Here is a 20,027-nt window from a genome sequence, read left to right as displayed (position 1 = left end):
AAATATGCATTGCGTACTAATTCCGGACCAACAATATTTTTTTATACACAAATAATTTTAAACATTATGCCTTTTGTATGTTAAACTTTTGGTGGTACAAATACTCTTAAGATTGTGTATGTAATTCTAATTCAGCAAACTCTTACTGTAAACGTAAACTTATTACAAAGGTAATGCTAGAACATAATCACGGGATGCCATTACTTTAATATGCTTAAACTAAACAAGGCGGCTGAATAAAGGTATGGGAGAAACACTAAGTAGGTGCGCGTTATTGACACTGCACTGATATCAGAACGTGTAAACATTGAGGCTCAGTCAAAGAGAAGGTGACCTTTGTTCCTTAACTCGCCGAGCCTATTATTTACTTTGCGTGTTTGAACACATTCACTCAATGTTTTGTTAAATTTAAGTTTAGCCACTACCTACTTAATGGCATGTATTTAATCGTTTTGTAATTATCTCTTTGTCAAACAAAATAAATCAAAAATAGCAAAAAAAAACTGACCTTTACACGAAAAACGCAATCTATGTAATTCAAACTTGGCATCAGCTTTCGTCTAAGCACAACTATTTGAATTGCATACTCATCTGTTTTCGGAATGCATATTTGGCTAGCTGATTCTGGTTTTACATTAATTGTAGAACAGTCATGTTTCTGATGTTGCAGTAAGTTTAAGAGGAAAGTTTATTATTAACAGAGATGCAATTAATGTTCCCGTGTAAACACGTTTAGGATTATTATCTAGTACAATACTGTCTAACAAGTCTGCAATGCAATGTCTTTTCATGATTGTAATTTGTAGTGTTTTTCTTAAATGAATAAATTAAGGTACTATTTGGAACCGAGCTGCCGACTGTAACTGCTGACAGCACGTGCAGCGTCCCGTTGTTGTCTACGTCACTCACCATCAAGTGACAATGGGACGCTGCATGTTTTATCATATTATTATTAAGGAGGTTAAAGATTAGTTCGGTCCATTGGGGCTTCGGTAGCTCAAAGGTTAGCCACCGGGATTGCGGAAAACGCGGGTTCGATTCCCACACGAGATCATCAAGGTTCGGAATTCGAATAGTGTTCTATCTTTAGATATTAGTAGGTACAGAGGCGTTCACATCAAGTTTTACAAATGATTAAGGCTGATTTACACGTAATAAGTAGGTAACTAAAATTGAATTTGCATGTCGTTTAAATGCAATTTAATCACTTAAAATTAAGTCTTAAAGGATGATTTTCACGTATTATGTAGTTAAGTAGATAACTAAATTTTACCTTCATTTTTCGGGTAAGTTGGTGGATGGGGCTTATCACTTGACACCTTTTGATAAGCAGTTTCATACTAATTATGAGACATTTGGACATAGACTTAAAATTAAGTTAAAATTTAGTTACCTACTTAACTACTTAATACGTGTAAATCAGTCTTAGGCTGCTTTTGTAAAAGTGAAAATTATTAAGGGACGCTTTAGAATGTTGATATGAAAATAAATCTGAGAATTCATTAACATTTCTTCTATTTTAAAATGAGACGTAACTTGGTAGACAAAGTAGGTACATAAACGACATTGCGACATTCCTTTACCTGCGAAATAAAAATTAGCGTACTAAAATCATTGTTAAAATGTTGTTGAAATGTTGCATTGTCATAATAAGAAGTTGCAAAAATTTGGCATGTGGCACGATCCCGTTCGCACCACTTTGCAGTGTGCAGAAGCGCCGAAAGATCGCGACACCGGCCGTCGGCTCTTCTTTGATTTAGTCGTTCATATGCTTCGTGCGTGATCGGTGTGTTTTCCTATCGTTTAACTACTTTCGAAAGCTTTGTGTTTTGTGTTGTTTTGCTACAATGGCAATGTTTTCTAATTCCGAATATTATGAGATGATGTTGTGTGTGGCTCGAGCTGATGGAAATTTAACTCAAGCCCGTGAACTTTATCGGGAACAGTTTATCGAAGGTAGACCGGCGGCTGACCAGCGACGGCTTCCGTCGTATCAGTGTTTCCATGATATGGTGACACGTCTCCATTCTACGGGCTCTTTTCATCGATCGGGTTCTAGTGGACGCCCAAATACAAACGAAATGCGTGCAGAAGAGGTTCTGCAACTCTTTGAAGACGAACCGCCGACCAGTACAAGGCGCGCCGGGGCGCGACTTGGAATGAACCATGTTTCAGTTTGGCGAACACTGAAAGAAGATGGTCAACATCCGTACCACTACCGCCGCACACAGGAATTGATTCCTACTGACTTTGCGCCGCGAATAACAAGACGGGCAAGAATATGCGTGCAGCAAGGAGGACGTCATTTTGAGCCACTTTTGTAGGTATGTACCTAACCATAATTTTGAATGCTTGTTGTTTTGTTAACGACGTGCGTGTATTTTTTTCTCCGTAGGTATTAAATAATAATAATACCTAGTAAATACTAGGCGCACAGAATGTTTTAATGAGGCGTGGCCGGGGGCGTGAACATAGAAAGTTGCTCCTGGTAACTCCTGGTAGGACAATGAACCCAAATTAGTGATGGGAATTTTTATAATCGATATTTTTATTTTACATAATTTTACCCGAAATTTGAATATGTCGCTATGACTGTAAGAAATTAACAAGGGACTCTTTATAGACGTCTATTAAATACCCTTCAGTTATTAGGGGTTTTTTTGAAACACCCTGACCTAATAAATAAATAAAATAAAATAAATTAATGATATTTTCAATAATAAAATGTATTTAAACTATTTTCAACCTTATGTCTTACACATAGAGTTCAAAATTAATTGAAGAAAAAATACAATTCATGGTAGCATGATGTGCCAGGAACTCTAAATAAATTCTAAAATAATAATCTTTACTTGCTTATGAACCAAATAGTATGAAAATTCGCCCGCTGTGTCCTGAAGAAAAATTTTTTTTCACCTACTTTTTTAAAAAAAGTACCATACAATGGTACATATTTATAATCCTGATAAATGTAGCTATCAGAACATATTTTTTTTATTAGATTATCTCCAGTGGTTTAAAAGTAAACGACGTTTATTTAAAAAAATACTTTTTGGTTTTTGTGAATTTTACTCCATATTTCTATTTTTTTGTATGAAAAGGCAAAAAGTTTGTTCTAGAAATGAATTCGCCATCCTTTAATTATCCGAAAATGACACCACACTTGCCCTAATACCCATAGTTTTGAAGATATGGGCCTTAAAGTGAAGCGCTGCAGAAGGAAACTTGCCCCCCCTCCCCCTGCTATCACAGGGGGGGCTCCCGATGTCTACCGACGGAAATCTACTCAGGAGCACCCAAAGAACAACTGGTGCAAAAATGAGCCTTCTATACCAAAGTGGAGGGGTCTCCATACAAATCATTGCACTAAATTCCCTACTAACATGTGCTATGAATGAGGGTTTTCGCGATTGAAAAATCCGCGAGATGGCAATACGTAGACGCGAGGTCCAAATGCTGCATGGTTGGTGGATTTTGACATATCTGTCAATGTCATGTCAAAAATAACCAATCATGCAGCATTTGGACCTCACATCTACGTATTGCCATCTGGCGGATTTTTCAATCGCGAAAACCCTCATTGGCATAGATTATGAGAGACTGGCAACTATACTACTCGTAGGTTGATAATATTTCTCTCACTTCAACTGGCATTGGATTCAACATCGGATTCTGACACTTTTACAGTTATGATACCATGAATATCAGTTTATGGTCCTAATTATTTTTATTTTATTTACGACCTTCGACCAGTTTGACACTTTAGATAGCTTCTTGTAATAGTGTCAATATCTTTTTAGCTTTTATAGCAAATCTAGTCTTCAAAGCAGTTTAATCGATTTATTTTATTTTCAAAATCGATATTTTATTGTCTATGATGGCCGCAGGAACATCACTATACATGGACTCCCAGCAATAAAGTACGGTAATGCCTCGTACAGATTTTATCGGCAAATATTATGGAACTTGATAGGTTTTAGACCATGCCACGCACCAAAACGTCCGGAAGTTGTAATAGTATTATAGAATAAACGTTAAAAGACTTATTAATTTAATTTTTCAATGCTTAAGTGTCCATTAGAATGAATGGGTGCTTAATGTATTAAAAAAAATAGAAAATAATTATGATGGGTTAATGTTTTTGGGCGGTTTTTAGGCGGTTTCTGACAATGTCCTTTCATCAAAATCGGTTTTGTGGTAAGTGTGAAAGCATGACAGACAGACAGAGTTACTTTCGCATTTATAATATTAGTATAGATCAATGTATAGATTCAATCTAGCCCAGTGTTTCTTAACCATTGGTCTGCGGACCCCTGGGGGTCCTCGAGCATATGTATTGGGGGTCCACGAGCATTGTGTTGGGGTCCGCAGCCTTATCTATGAATCATTTAACAATTATAAATAAATGCCACCAAAAGTCTCGTAATCGAAATTGATTGCTGCTTTTTTACTATAGGGGTCCTTAAAATACTTGATTTCGTAAGGGATCTGTGGACAAAAAAGATTAAGAAACGCTGACTAGCCTTAAAAATCGAGTCATTAAAATGAAGTAAACTTTACATTGTGTTAACGCCCGTATTCACAAACATTACTATGAGGTTTCACAGTGCGTGTGGACGCACAGGGTGACACACGAACCAATCAAAGAGCTTTTCAACGCTGTGCGTTCGATTTGCTGCTTCACTTGCAAGCATCGTTTGTGAATACGGGCGTAAGCATGTTAAGCCTTCTATTCTTTCTTCAGGGTATACCGCAATATTTTTTTGGGTGCTGATTCATTCTTCGACCTCTACATCAACCCGATCAACGGCCTGATGATATCCTTAGCCGGTGTGGCCATAGCCTTCGTGCAAAAAGACCATCACGAGCGTGGAGTAGATATAAGCAAGAATAAGGTAAGGGATGCGAGAGTACCTTTTTTTTCGGAGTAAAAATGCTGCGGGGAGAGGTCACCAAGTCAGAAGGACAAAGGCATACCCACTAAACAGACCCCGGTGCTCCGTAATTCGCATTAAGTGGGAAGGAAGTGTGGGATTCCGGAAAAAGCCTTCACTACCATTAGTCCCTCCCGGCGATTGCAAGGCGGGCCCTACTACAGACCCCCCAGGAACCGTAAAAATTATTTGCCTTTAGCTTGTTGCCCATTGTCCATTTAAAGGCATTACCAATAGTTAGTTAGGCTATAATATTATCTTCCTAGTATTTTAAGATCCCTGCTACGTCTGTGCGCTTAGGATAACGAGTACCTACTTATTTAACTATAAGAATACAGTTTTTAGCAATAGGGAGAGTGATAAATAGAATATAACAATAGCACCCGTGCGAAACGGGGGCGGGTCATCATCATCATTTCAGCCACAGGACGTCCACTGCTGAACATAGGCTTCCCCTAATGATTTCCACGTCGCCCGGTTGATAACTGCCTGCATCCAGCGCATTTCTGCTACCTTTATGAGATCATAGGTCACTAGTCGGTACCTTAAATAGGCAATACAGTAGAGTAAGATCAGTAAAGATTTAATGTTTTTTTTTTTCAGTTCCTGTTGATTCTACATTATTTATCATTACCAGCATTATACCTATGGTGGTATCTATCCTACGCCTACTTCAGGCACTTTGACCACTCAACTCAGAACGCCATGGTAGTTATAGAACGGCTGGTTACCACGGTGCTGCAGAGCTTCATAGTATATTGCTTGATAAATATTAAAGGTAAGCTAACACTGTATGTACTGTCCTTGAAATCGATAGTCTGAAAAGGAACTGAAAAATTAATTAGAGCTGTTCCACACGATTCAGCGCGCGGCGAAAATAAAATACAGATTGATTGAGCAATCAGTATCCATTTTTTTAGGGTTCCGTAATCCTGACAAGGAACCCTTATAGTTTCGTTATGTCCGTCTGTCTGTCTGTCTGTCCATCCGAGGTTTTGCTTGGAAACTTGGCACCAGAAGGCTGTTATTTTGTGGAGGTATGTATATTAATCACGCCGACAAAAGGGTAAAATAAATTTTTGAAAAAAAAAAGCATTTTTTCAGGGTAACGCCCCTACATGTAAAGTGTTACCTAATAAAAATTTCTTATGAGCAAATATTAAAAGTGACTTTAGATGAAGTAATTGCTTGCTTCTGAAATATTGTCAACTATGGAACCCTACAATTTTTAATAAACTCTATATAATAATTTTATTTAAGAATATTTACAACTTATCTTAATTATTGTTAATCGTGGTACCTAGTTTTCGCATAAAAATGTTTAAAATCTAATTCGCGGCCATTGAGTTATAATGTAAATGTTCGCGGCTGCCTGCGTGTAATTTACATCAAACGCGCTCACTAGATGTAATTGATGTAAACCCACGCTAACGGCCGAATACTGAAACACTACTCAAATCTGTCACTCAGCTGACGGGCTCCTAAATTTAAGTATCCTTCAATTTTAAATGGTATTCTCAAACGCCACTCAACGGATTTGAAGCCGTGATCAGCTAAGCAGCTCTCAAATGTTTACATAATGGCAACATTTACCAAAAAAAGTATGTTTTCATTTACACAAATGATAACTTTACGTTTTTTATCCATTACACGCAGCATCGTTTGGTTATGTATTGTCTTTTATGGAAATATTACTCAATCAACTTAACATACAACAGTTTATTTTTAGTTTCTATTATACATAAATCTCGTTTTATCATATAAAAAAATTAATGCTTGCATTTTTATTTAATTAAAAAAATAATTTTAAAGGTGATACTTTTTATTGTTGAAATCTATTAAGTGGCGATCGTGGACCGAAACGTAACCACAATTGACATTTATCATTGTTGACAGAGCATCAAATTGACAAATCAACAACTCTTGGAAATGCTACTATGCGATGTCCCCTTAATCCTCAGAAATAGGCATGTTTATGTAAAGCGATTTCATAGCAGCTATTTTGGTTGTTACTTCGTGCACTATACGATGCACAGTTGGCTGTTAGATGTGGAAGATATCACCTAGTACACGTTCATAACTTCCCGTTGCGTAGAACAGTAGGGTTATAATAAGTAGGTACTTGGTCCACTGGTTGTATGGCATTTGGTGAGGGGTTTCAAAGAGCTTCCAAATTATGAAACCAGAAACAACACCGTTTCTTTAGAGACGCGGAACCTCGCTCGGAATTGCATGTCATTATAATAATATTTTTCAATAGCGTTCAGCCTTATTGCGTTCCTGCGATTAGATCTAGGTATTTCCTCGGGGCTCGAAAGAAATGATAACGATGACACACATTATTTACCACTATTTAGGTCGATTTAGGTATAAGAATAGGATTTAAGATACCGCGCAAGCACTCTCAAATTTAACAGATGCTTAAGACGATTTGACAGTTGTTTGAGTAATGCTTAGCGTTGAATGGCGTTTCAGTATGCGAAAATTCATTTAAGTGGCGTTTGAGTGCAACTTAATTTGAGAGGTGCTTAAAAATTGAGAACTGCTCAGATATTGTTTTGAGTATGCGAAATGTAAGTTTAGGAGCTGCTTAACTATTTGAGAAGCCGTCAAATATTTAAATGGCGTTTCAGTATTCGGCCGTTAAGTCACTAATGTCCGTTTTCACCATCAATCCCTAATTTTTAAGTGACTCCTATGGTAACACATAATAGGCATATAATTTTCATAGGCATCACTTTTAAAATCAAGGATTTATGGTGAAAACGGGCATAAGCTCGCTCCTAAAAAATGGCAATTCCAGATTTTGTCATTGAGTTATAATGTACTACGTACTAGAGAAGACATGTCAACTAGACTGTTTCTGGCACGTAAATAGGTCCACGGACCGAAATTCAATTAGTATGTGCTCAGCGGTTGCTGTGACAACACGCTTGAGTGCAGTTTTGTTTTTTGAAATATGCCATCCTATAGACGAAAATACTGTTCAAATAACTCCAGATACATATTAAGTAAAAATCAAGGAATGACTTTTTACCATTAAGTTGTACATTTATGCACTTTAAAACACTAATTTAATTTTAATTTGTTAATTACAAGGCGGCAGCCATTTTACGAAAATTTCAAAGAATAAACATCGCAGAATTGACACTGACGCATAAATTAGTATACGAAAGGAAGGTTAAATACAGCAATAAAAAGATTTTTTTAAAGATTATAAGCACTTTGTATTGCACAAATTACTAATAGTCCCGTCCAGCCCCTTGTGTTAAGCTAAATAAGCTTGGGTTACGGGTGGGCTTACACAATAGTCGTGCGGCATCATGGATCAAATTTGTTTGAATCTCACTGCTGTTGTTCGTATGCGACTGGTTAGTTAGTAAATCACCCTAATTATTGACACCTAGCTCACGAGATAGGCTAAAATTATAATAATTGTACAGTGTGTCTGGTCACCAGTGTCCGACCCGTTAGGGCGCAGTAATATGATCAATTTAATCGACAAATCCAGTATTAAAAATTTACAACTATTTTAATTTTTTTAGTTTCTGAGTCCGGATGGATTCATTTATTTACCAAATCTACCGATGTACAGGACCTATGAGTATAAAAGTGATTCGTTCGACAGCTGAAAAAGTAAGCAATACGTTGTCATCAAAAGCTTCCATTTAAATTTCTTAGAAACACTTGGTAAAAAAAATTATGCTTCTTTTTAGATTTTTCAATGTTACAAAAAACTAGAAAGTTTTACATTTTTAGATGCACTAAGTCATTACCTAAAAACTGATATACCTTGGCTTTAAATCAACTAGTCTAGGTGCTAGCTACACAGGAGATGCAGCGGTGAAAAGGAGAGGTGGGAATAGTCCCGTAACTTCTACCTCACAGCTATTATACGTGTACTCAACCACTGAGATAGTTAACAATAGAGACAATAAAATAACTGAAAGTTTCTGACTTTCAGTTATTTTATTGGTTCTGGAGTGAAGGCGTAGGTCATCCCTAGCTTTGTTCCTACCGTGACGAGTGGGAATTTTTCTAAAATCTCAAGATGGACTGACTGAAGATAGCAGGAAGACGCTGGGTGCAGGCCACTATCAACTGGGCGATGTGGAAATCATTAGAGGAGGCCTTTGTTCAGCAGTGGACGTCCAGTAGCTAAAATGATGATGACGATGTTTCCTTACAGTATCCAATTCAATAGGCAGAAACTAAACGTAAACGAAGTGTCGCCTCTGTAATGGTATCATTATCTATAACTCATAATATTTCGTGCGCTGTTGGATGACAGTTTTAAACTAGAGATGGGTAATTTTTTTATCGAATTAGAAAATACCAGTTAACGATTCTCAAGGCGATTATCGATTACATTAGATTTTAATCGGGAAAAAAAATAATTAATGGCTTAAGCATCAGTATGAAGCCCATACGCACTTGTAGCACAAGTAACACGATTAGCCTCAGTCCCCTCAGTTGTGAATTCGGAATCGCCAGTTGTAATTTTAAAATCGCATCACAGAGTGAAGTAACTGACACCAAAAAACGGCAGAGCGAAGTGATTTCGAATGTTTCAACTGCTACGTTTTGTCACTTGTCTAGGAGGGCTAATTTTAGTCTAAGGGAGGGGAGCTTAGATTACATTACAGGAAACGCACAATATAATAAAAGAAAATAATAATAATAATAATAAATACTCTTTATTGTACACCACATAAAAAGAAACAGAAAGAAAATAATAAGAGAATAATGTAAGTAGCTGAACCTTTTTGCTATTGAGCACCATGAAAATTTAACACAATTTAGCCGATTTGTTTATTTTCACAATCGTTTCACAATGTCTATGATGAGGCGACCGCAGGAACGTCACTATTCGTGCAATCCTATCAATGAAGTACGACATTTTCTGGTGCAGATTTTATCGCCATAAATTATGAAACTTGATAGTCATGGATTTGACTGACAGCTGTCCGTCAAATTCCCGCCCCGCACCCCGCACTGTACATATTTTGTTCGCGATGTCTGTTCTATACGTAGTAATATTACTTCAATGGATTTTGTATGGAAAGTGGCGTCTTTTTTTTTTCGCGCGGCCATCGACCAAACTTTGTTTTTTAATTACAAAATAGTGTAATAAACCAAACTTACTATGGCATGTATACCTCTAAACTCAGTCTGAACTGAGTTACGAGCATTAGAAGTTTGATGATTTTCATACTAGATTTGCTTTTTGTGCGCAAGTTTTGTAAGAAATTGCAACAAAATATTGCGCTATTTTTTTATTGCGCTGATTCTGCTCCATACTGATATCTGAAGCCTTTAATGGATGGTGTTGTTTGTTTACACATACAATGTCACTATTTTGTTGCAATTTCTTACAAAACTTTGCGCGCAAAAAGCAAATCTAGTATGAAAATCATCAAATTTCTAATGCTCGTAACTCAGTTCAGACTGAGTTTAGAGGTATACATGTCATAGTAAGTTTGGTTTATTACACTATTTTGTAATCAAAAGCAAAGTTTGGTCGATGGCCGCGCGAAAAAAAAAAGACGCCAATTTCCGGCATTGTCTTTTGGACACTGATTGCAAAGTCACCCCTGTATATGAAATGCCATAATAAAGACGTGTTGCGAACTTTCGAACTTATTTAATACAGACTGTACAATAAAGTGTTGTATTTCAGGGTTCTACCACAGCGTGTTCTCATGGCGAGGGCTCCGAACAATCACGAGGCTATCCTTCTCAGTATCCATGTGCCATTGGTGCATCAACGTTTTGATGCTGACCAACCGCTGGACTCTACATGACTCCTCCCCGCTGGGTATAGTAAGTATATCGAGCCTTTACATGTTCTTCTTTCTTTTTATTATGTTTATTTTACCTACATGTTTTAGTGTAAACTCCCGAAATGGTTTAAGCAAAGATTTCTGAGGATATAATAAGGGTTGGTTTTTTAAATTTTGCTTGTTTTTAATGTTTTGTTTTTATTAATTTTTGAGTAGTTTTTTTAGTGCAGTAGGGTGCAATTGTTTTCGCAGTTTGTGTAAAAACAGCTCTAGATTTTTTATCACTGTATTGTTCTTCCTGAAAAGGCTCTACAATTTACATGTTTTCAGACTACTTAGCTTTAAAAAAATGCATTCTAACGAACTCAATAACACAGATTAATACATGGAATCTCTTCTTTTTCAGATCCTGGATTTCATCGGAGTGCACATATTATCTCACATCGTCGCTCTGCCCCTGACTTTGCTTGTAGAGTATCCACTGCAAAAGTTCCTGGACAGAGCCATCAACTTCAGTATACGATCAAAGGAAAAGTCACAGTGATTCTTCAATCCGCCTACAACGTCTACTATAACTATACAGGGTGTGCTATTTTTATTCTTGATCAAATGAAACAAAAAGGATTTATTGCACTGTCAAATGCAACAACTTTACCAAGGAGCGAAGTTCCAAATATTTGAAAAAATACCTTTTCATACAAATTATGGTCAGCAAGCAGTCATTTACAGGGACGTTTTTTTTACTTTTTTTTTAGAATTTTAATAAATTGATCCTGTAAGAAAAGTAGTCGTATTAGAGTAGCAGAATCAACCCTTTTTTTATCAACCATAAAAATAACACACTCTGTAGTCTGCACTAAAACATTAGATTTTAGATATCTACGTCTTAACTTAGCCTTAGTAGGGTAAACGTAAGCCCAGGTGTAGGAAAACATCAAGCGAATAAGGATTCAATGCTTCAGACATACGGTGCATTTTCATGTCGATTCGATATCGAAACTTACAAAGTAGAGACAGCTCGAGTCGATGAAATGATGCCTTATGCCCAGCGACAACCTTATGCTTTGCAGCTTACATGCCCTAAAGCCTGGAGTCCACTGAAACTAGAGATCCATTGAGATTACGTAGTTTACACAAAGACTTTTTGTAAAATATTATCTCTCCTTAAAGCATTAGCTTCGGTGGACAACTGTGCTTAAATTCTATAGTGGCAATAGAGTCGATTACACATTGTTTAACTTTAGTCACAATGACTATTGGGACTCTATTTAAAACTGCTCAATCAAAAAGTAGTGTAGAATTTTTAATAAAGATTGTATTATCAAATTTTAATGTAGTTTTCTTTTACCAACAACCCTGTTTTACCATTGAGTATTAAAACATGGATAAAAATAATTAGGTATTTCCTAAACTTCGCAGATTAGTGTCTACCTGTCCTATACTTACTTAGGGGTATTATACAGGGATGGAAACGTTATTACCGGCCGAATACTGAAACACTACTCAAATCTGTCACTCAGCTGACGGGCTCCTAAAGGATGATGGGCACAAATGTATGGAAAGTGGTACCCGCTCCAATAGCCATAACCAATATATATTTTAAAAGGCCTTTAGATGTAGGAAAATGTCTGCTATGGGGCCAGTTCTAATTCACGTTTTGAAAGCAGTAATTCCACTAAGTATTATAATGAAAGTATAACACAATCATCCATGTATACGAGTATGTATTATGACTACAATCTATTAATATAACTAAAAGAAGCATTGAAAAGGAAAGGATTGTACCTACGATGAACTACCCAAGCTATTAGCCCTTTATTCGCTTTCATCATCATCATCATGATCATTTTAGCCATAGGACGTCCAGTTCAGTGGCGGCGTAGCATGGGTTGGCACCCGGGGCGATCACCCCCCCCCCCCCCCCCCCCCCCCCCCGTCATAAATCCTAAGGCACCCCCTGGTACCCCCCAGGATTTTACCTACCGATTCGAAGATTGAAAGACAATCGCACCTCCCTCCCTCCGTATCATGACATAGACCGTAGATTTGCCATGCAGATGCGCCAGTGAGTACTAATCTGAGCGACTTGTGTCACCCCCTGATGCTTGGCACCCGGGGCGGACCGCCCCCACCGCCCCCCCCTTACGCCGCTACTGGTCCAGTTGAACATAGGCCTCCCCCAATGATTTCCACAATGGCCGGTTGGTGGCGGCCTGCATCCAGCGCCTTCCCGCTACCTTTATGAGGTCGTCGGTCCATCTTGTGGGTGGACTTATTGAGTCTTGTGGGTTTATTCGCTTTAGCAACCCATAATAAAATAAAACCCTTAAGAAGTTATGGAGACATACATTCGAACGCCGCGCTGCCGTGGAATCAACTGCGGTGGCGAGCGCGCGTGCGGCGATATTTACGGGCAAGAGCGAGATAGACTGTGTGCTGTGTTGTCTCTGTCATACATTTGTGTTGTTTGTAATGTAGGTACTTTTGGTTTTTTATATTAAGTTTCGGGTAATTATTTAACTCAAAAATGTATATAAAGGAGGCGCTTTACTAGAATAAATGTTATTACCGATCATTGCGCATTTTGGATTACAACACCCTACAAAGTAATACAACTTTAACCCCTTTATTAATAAAAGTTACACCCTAGTTGAACTCTAGCTTAAATTGTCATTTGGTATGGAAATGTCATTTTAATCCAAGGTTCTTCCTAGGTGTAACTTTTTATTAATATGGGGGTAGTACTTCTTTAAATAAAAATATTTATTTCACAATTATCCCCATCAATAATTATAGAGTTAAGGAAGGATGGTGGAGCAGTAAACCCTTCCTGCCTCGCATAAAGTACCATACGATGGACACGTATGATAATTCTTCTTCTTCTTCCTCGGTCCCTCACTGATGAGGATCGCGACCACAGATAGTGTTCCTCCACAGACTGCGGTCATAAGCTGTGTGGACCGCACGATGCAAACTCCCGCCCACCGTCTTCCTCACCGCGTCCGACCATCTCGTCGATGCCCTGCCCCGAGCGCGTCCCCCTTCATACTGTATGATACTTAGGTTACACAAAAAGTATCTTTATCTTCGAACGCAACCAGATCTGAGGCTGGTGGCCATAGTAAATGTTGTTCGTCTTGGTAAGACCTTTCAAATGTCACTACAAACATAACTATTGGAGCCGGGTACCATTCTGCAAAAAAGTATGTATATCTTCGTACACAACCAGATCTGAGGCTGGTGGTCATAGTAAAAGTTGTTCATCTTGGTAAGACCTTTCAAACGATACTAGACACATATCTATTGGAGCCGGGTACCATTTTGCCCATTGTCCTTTAAGTATCCTTCAATTTTAAATGGTATTCTCAAACGCCACTCAACGGATTTGAAGCCGTGATCAGCTAAGCAGCTCTCAAATGTTTACCTACACTGGCAACATTTACCAAAAAAAGTATGTTTTCATTTACACAAATGATAACTTTACGTTTTTTATTCATTACACGCAGCATCGTTTGGTTATGTATTGTCTTTTATGGAAATATACTCAATCAACTTAACATAGAACAGTTTATTTTTAGTTTCTATTATATATAAATCTCGTTTTATCATATAAAAATATTAATGCTTGCATTTTTATTTAATTAAAAAAATAATTTTAAAGGTGATACGTTTTATTGTTGAAATCTATTAAGTGGCGATCGTGGACCGAAACGTATAGTTCCAAAATACTGAACTGTCCTATGCATGACATTGACAGTGGGGCGCCACCGTCAATACCGGATCGCTAGTTCCGATTTTTGCCATGTTGGAAACCATATAGTTGAACGATGGTAGCGCCCCCCTGTCATTGAGTTTGGCGGGACAGTTCAGCGTGGGTCATCTATAACCACAATTGACATTTATCATTGTTGACAGAGCATCAAATTGACAAATCAACAACTCTGTGGGTCTAGTCAAAACGCACTTTAAAATCGCAAACCCATCGCAAACCAGTCGCAAACAAACAAACAAATCGCAAAAGAGGTCGATAACAAAAAAGGCTTAGTCAAACGGCAAAAAATCGAATCGCAAATCCCTACCGCGTCTTTCCGTTCTATACATGGCCAGAACGCACCCATAGGAAACTGCTCGTGTATATTTTGGAGTGCTCCTTTGTAAATCTGTTCCTACAAACTATACACGAATTTTGCGTACTGGCTGTGTATAGTTCGCATTGTGGATGCTTGCGGCTTCGATCCAAACTATACTACACTACTTACACTTGACATAAATAATATTATGAATTTACCTAAAATATGGAATTCTATTTAAAGTGAAATGTATTTCATGTAACACATTATTATTTTACTGAATCAATATGAAACTATTTTTTTAACACTTGTAAGTAGTTTTTAACCAACTTAAAAAAAAGGTTTTCAATTCGATTTTTCTGTATGTACCTACCTACGTTACCGCAGAACTCCGTCAATTATGAACCGACTTTCAAAAATTTTTTTTTGTTCGATAGCATATACTCTTGAGGTGGTCCCATTGTCACCAAGTCAGGGTCTGATAATAGGATCCTAGGGAAATCGAGGGCAACCCTCAAATTTTATAGGCACGTATATCATTTTTCATGTTTTATCTTAAGTCCTGAAAATCATCATCTCATATTGATGAGCTTCACTTATATTTACCACTTTTTATAAAATTAATTATGCAGAAACCACAGCAGAGAAGAACACTTAGATTATTGTCTGTCATTCGTTGCACTGGTCTGGCCTTTCGAAAGAGCGCATGTCACAAATCAATTGAAATCCAACCTTATCAAAAGGCAATATGATTTAAAGCTAAAATCTCGTTTTACTTACATTATTGTACTGCTACTCATCACTAGGTGACACTAAACACATGATTCAGTGTATACAACATCTAATGCAAAGTAATAAGGACCATAGTTGAAAATCACTGGGCAAATTACAAATTCCGAAGTAATAATTCCGCTACTCTACAGTAGATGTCACTAAAAATTTAATAGATTAAATTGATTATCTATTACAAATGGTTTAAGGTTCATAATTCAATGATCTCGGCGATAGAATGAATGTTGGGGTAATACACTTTATAAAAGGAGTATCGATATTTTACAAATACTATTTTGTTTGCTATTTTAGATAAGTATTGAGCTCTGTCTAAAAGAGTTTTCCATTTCCTTTAAAATTATGTTAAATAATAGGCCTGAAATTATTACTGCAATTTAATTGTCTGGATCTACGTATGGTCGAAAAATCGTTTGCAAGTTTTGAAAATTTACATTTATACGTACAAACGAATAGTGAAAGTTAAATAAAAGCTATTAATAAAAAACTTAACATAAAAAAGTTCAACGTAATAGGAAATGATTTGAATATATTTATAAGACACAAAAATTGAACTAGGAAAATTTATCTTTTAAGTCTGTCGTTACATTCTGAATTCTTATTCCTCGCTCATTTTGCTACTGCACCATAATAATTAAAATACATCACTTAATCGATAATTTGACGGGATCTACTTTAGGACATCCCTGGCTGAGTAGCGTAGCGAACGAAGCAGAAGTAAAAAAAATTTACATGCTTATCACATTTTTTAAGATAGTCTATTTCTAGTGAGTTAAGAGAAGATTATTTTTTAAACGTGTGTGTAACACACTATTTGTCGTGCTTCCTTTACTAATTTTAATAAAACAATAAATTTATTATGTTCATTTATTTTTTACATTTATTTTATTTTATTACTACCTACTTATATTTATTTTAAACTTGTATGCACATAAAACAGTGTACATAAGGCGGACTTAATGCCTTTCGGCATTTTTAACTAAAAACCCTCTATCAAAATAACGGCACGTGCCGAAAGATGATTCAGTGTTTAAAGAAGATACGCGGATATTAATTACCATGTAATAGAAAGAGAGGTCAATAAATCAAAATGTCGAATAATACAACTACATACTCACATATTGTAATAGCACACTCATTCCAACATTTTACGTCACGCATGATCAGTCCGTATGCGTACTGGCTATGTATATTACGGAATACGATCATTTACCTACGTCACTACAAACTATACACGGGTTTTTGCGTACTGGCAGTGTATAGTTTGGAGGAGCTTAGTAAAAAAAGTATATTCCAAACTATACTCGATTAGTTTCACACCCTTGCGTTCTGGCTATGTATAGATTGGAAAGACGCATCCCTACCTATCGATAATCGAAAGACTGGATTGAAATTTCCCATACAAAGGCTTAGCCAACATGCATTTAAAACTCAATCAAAATCGAATCGAATCGCAACACCCGCCATTTTCATTGCGATTACTTAAACCCCGGTGATAAGCTTCGATTATATCGAAAACCAATAGGGTGAGTTGCACCACCTAACTTTGACCGTAACTATGACGTTAACCGGTGTTTTTTGTATGGAGTTTGACAGATTTTAGACGTTTGTCAAAGTTAAACTAAGATGGTGCAACCCACCCTAAGGCTGTTTTGACAAATCCATATCGCGATGTCGTTTTGACAGCTAATTTGACAGCGAAGCATAGACGTAAACAGTGGGTCTAGTCAAAATGCCATCGCAAACCAATATGAAGTTTTCACTAATGTCAGTCGCCGCGTCACCAGTAATTCGATTCGATCGGAAAATGGCAGCCAAAATGCACATTGAACCACCAACGACGCGGCGACATAAAAGTTCATTCAAAATCGAATAAAAGTTAAAAAATGTCTATGACTTTGCGATTGTTTTTACTTTTTTTAGCTTTTTTTTTTAAATTAGTTTCTTCCTTCTTTCTGCTCTCTGTTTACGTCTATGCTTCGCTGTCAAATTAGCTGTCAAAACGACATCGCGATACGGATTTGTCAAAACAGCCTTAGGGTGGGTTGCACCATCTTAGTTTAACTTTGACAAACGTCTAAAATCTGTCAAACTCCATACAAAAAACACCGGTTAACGTCATAGTTACGGTCAAAGTTAGGTGGTGCAACTCACCCTATTGGTTTTCGATATAATCGAAGCTTATCACCGGGGTTTAAGTAATCGCAATGAAAATGGCGGGTGTTGCGATTCGATTCGATTTTGATTGAGTCTTAAATGCATGTTGGCTAAGCCTTTGTATGGGAAATTTCAATCCAGTCTTTCGATTATCGATAGGTAGGGCTTTGCGATTCTATTTTTTGCCGTTTGACTAACCCTTTTTTGTTATCGACCTCTTTTGCGATTTGTTTGTTTGTTTGCGACTGGTTTGCGATGGGTTTGCGATTTTAAAGTGCGTTTTGACTAGACCCACAGAGAGCAGAAAGAAGGAAGAAACTAATTTAAAAAAAAAAAGCTAAAAAAAGTAAAAACAATCGCAAAGTCATAGACATTTTTTAACTTTTATTCGATTTTGAATGAACTTTTATGTCGCCGCGTCGTTGGTGGTTCAATGTGCATTTTGGCTGCCATTTTCCGATCGAATCGAATTACTGGTGACGCGGCGACTGACATTAGTGAAAACTTCCTTTTGGTTTGCGATGGCATTTTGACTAGACCCATTGGAAATGCTGCTATATAGTTCCAAAATACTGGATTGTCCTGTCGATGACATTGACAGTGGGGCGCCACCGTCAATACCGGATCGCTGGTTCAGATTTTTGCCATGTTGGAAACCATATAGTTGAACGATGGTAGCGCCCCCCTGTCATTGAGTTTGGTGGGACAGTTCAGCGTGGGTCATCTATAGCTTAAACCCATTTGCGATGTCCCCATATTCCTCAGAAATAGGCATGTTTACGTAAAGCGATTTCATAGCAGCTATTTTGGTTGTTACTTTGGTTGCACTATACGATGCACAGTTGGCTGTTCGATGTGGAAGTTATCACCTATAATAGTACACGTTCATAACTTCCCGTTGCGTAGAACCGTAGGGTTATAATAAGTATTTGGTCCACTGGTTGTATGGCGTTTGGTGAGGGGTTTCAGAGCTTCCAAATTTTGATTCCAGAAACAACACAGTTTCTTTTGAGAGGCGGAACCTCGCTCGGAATTGCATGTCATTATAATAATACTTTTCAATAGCGTTCAGCTTTATTGCGTTCCTGCGATTAGATCTAGGTATTTCCTCGAGGCTCGAAAGAAATGATAACGATGACACAAACATTATTTACCACTATTTAGGTCGATTTAGGTATAAGAATAGGATTTAAGATACCGCGCAAGCACTCTCAAATTTAACGGCTGCTCAAGACGATTTGACAGTTGTTTGAGTAATGCTTAGCGTTGAATGGCATTTCAGTATGCGAAAATTCATTTGAGTGGCGTTTGAGTGCAACTTAATTTGAGAGGTGCTTAAAAATTGAGAGCTGCTCAGATATTGTTTTGAGTATGCGAAATGTAAGTTTAGGAGCTGCTTAACTATTTGAGAAGCCGTCAAATATTTAAATGGCGTTTCAGTATTCGGCCGTAAGTGATCTCACTCGATTATTTCTAAACTAAACAAGATATCAAAAAACTAGTTACTGATCCTGAAAGTGCTTCATGAGCTCTATCAAACGGTATCAAATTATAGTTTAGAAATAGAAGTGAGATCACTTATCATTTCCACCCTGTATAGTACACGCCCTTTGTTTCACGTGCCTATCCTACCTTACGTGATTGAATCTCCACAACGGATTAGCAAGCTGAAGTGGCAATGGGCAGGGCACGTAATAGGTACGCAGAACTGACGGCCCATGGGGCAGCAAGGTTCTGGAGTTGAGGTCACGTGCGTTCTGGAAAACGCAGCGTGGGACGTCCACCCACAAGGTGGACCGACGATCTGATAAAGGTAGCAGGAAGGTGCTGGATGCAGGCCGCTACTAAGCGGTGATGATAATGATGATGGCTAAAATAATTAATATTCAGCCTGCAGCCGTTACCCGACCATCCAAAAAAGGAAGGTTATGTTTTTAGTGTATTTAATATACGGGTAGTCGACAACGTATTAATTAATTGACTAAACTCGCCGCCGGGTCAGGTAATTTAAATAAAATTACAAAAAAACTCGAAAAATCAATTATTTATTAATCGATAATACGATTATCGATAATTTAATTGATTTTAATCAATAGGATTATTGATTGATTATACTGCGAATCGTTTCAACAAACTAATAATCTTTAAATAACCGTTTCAGTATCGATTATGTAATTACTTTTTTTATACTGTCCCGCTTGAAGCGAATAGAGAAAATAGGTACAACACTAATAATCGTTCATTCATTTCGACGTCACGTTCGGTCTTATCTGTCAAGCAAGCTCGCGGCTGAC

General features: G+C 37.3%; 1 protein-coding gene across 1 annotated transcript in view; it reads left to right on the top strand.

Moving 5' to 3' along the window:
* Positions 1-11,569, top strand: part of LOC135082142 (nose resistant to fluoxetine protein 6-like) — a 44,459-nt gene extending 32,890 nt beyond the window's left edge. Inside the window, exons 9-12 of the mRNA XM_063976893.1 lie at positions 4,745-4,895; positions 5,538-5,712; positions 10,615-10,757; positions 11,124-11,569. Of these exons, the coding sequence (XP_063832963.1) occupies positions 4,745-4,895; positions 5,538-5,712; positions 10,615-10,757; positions 11,124-11,261 (607 nt within the window). The 3' untranslated portion in view covers positions 11,262-11,569. The remainder of the gene's footprint in view (positions 1-4,744; positions 4,896-5,537; positions 5,713-10,614; positions 10,758-11,123) is intronic.
* Positions 11,570-20,027: the final 8,458 nt, after the last annotated feature.

The sequence above is a fragment of the Ostrinia nubilalis genome, chromosome 21 (genome assembly GCF_963855985.1).
Source record: "Ostrinia nubilalis chromosome 21, ilOstNubi1.1, whole genome shotgun sequence".
NCBI lineage: Eukaryota > Metazoa > Arthropoda > Insecta > Lepidoptera > Crambidae > Ostrinia > Ostrinia nubilalis.
Note: the sequence above shows the minus strand (reverse complement) of the source record. Positions and strands in the feature narration are given on the sequence as shown.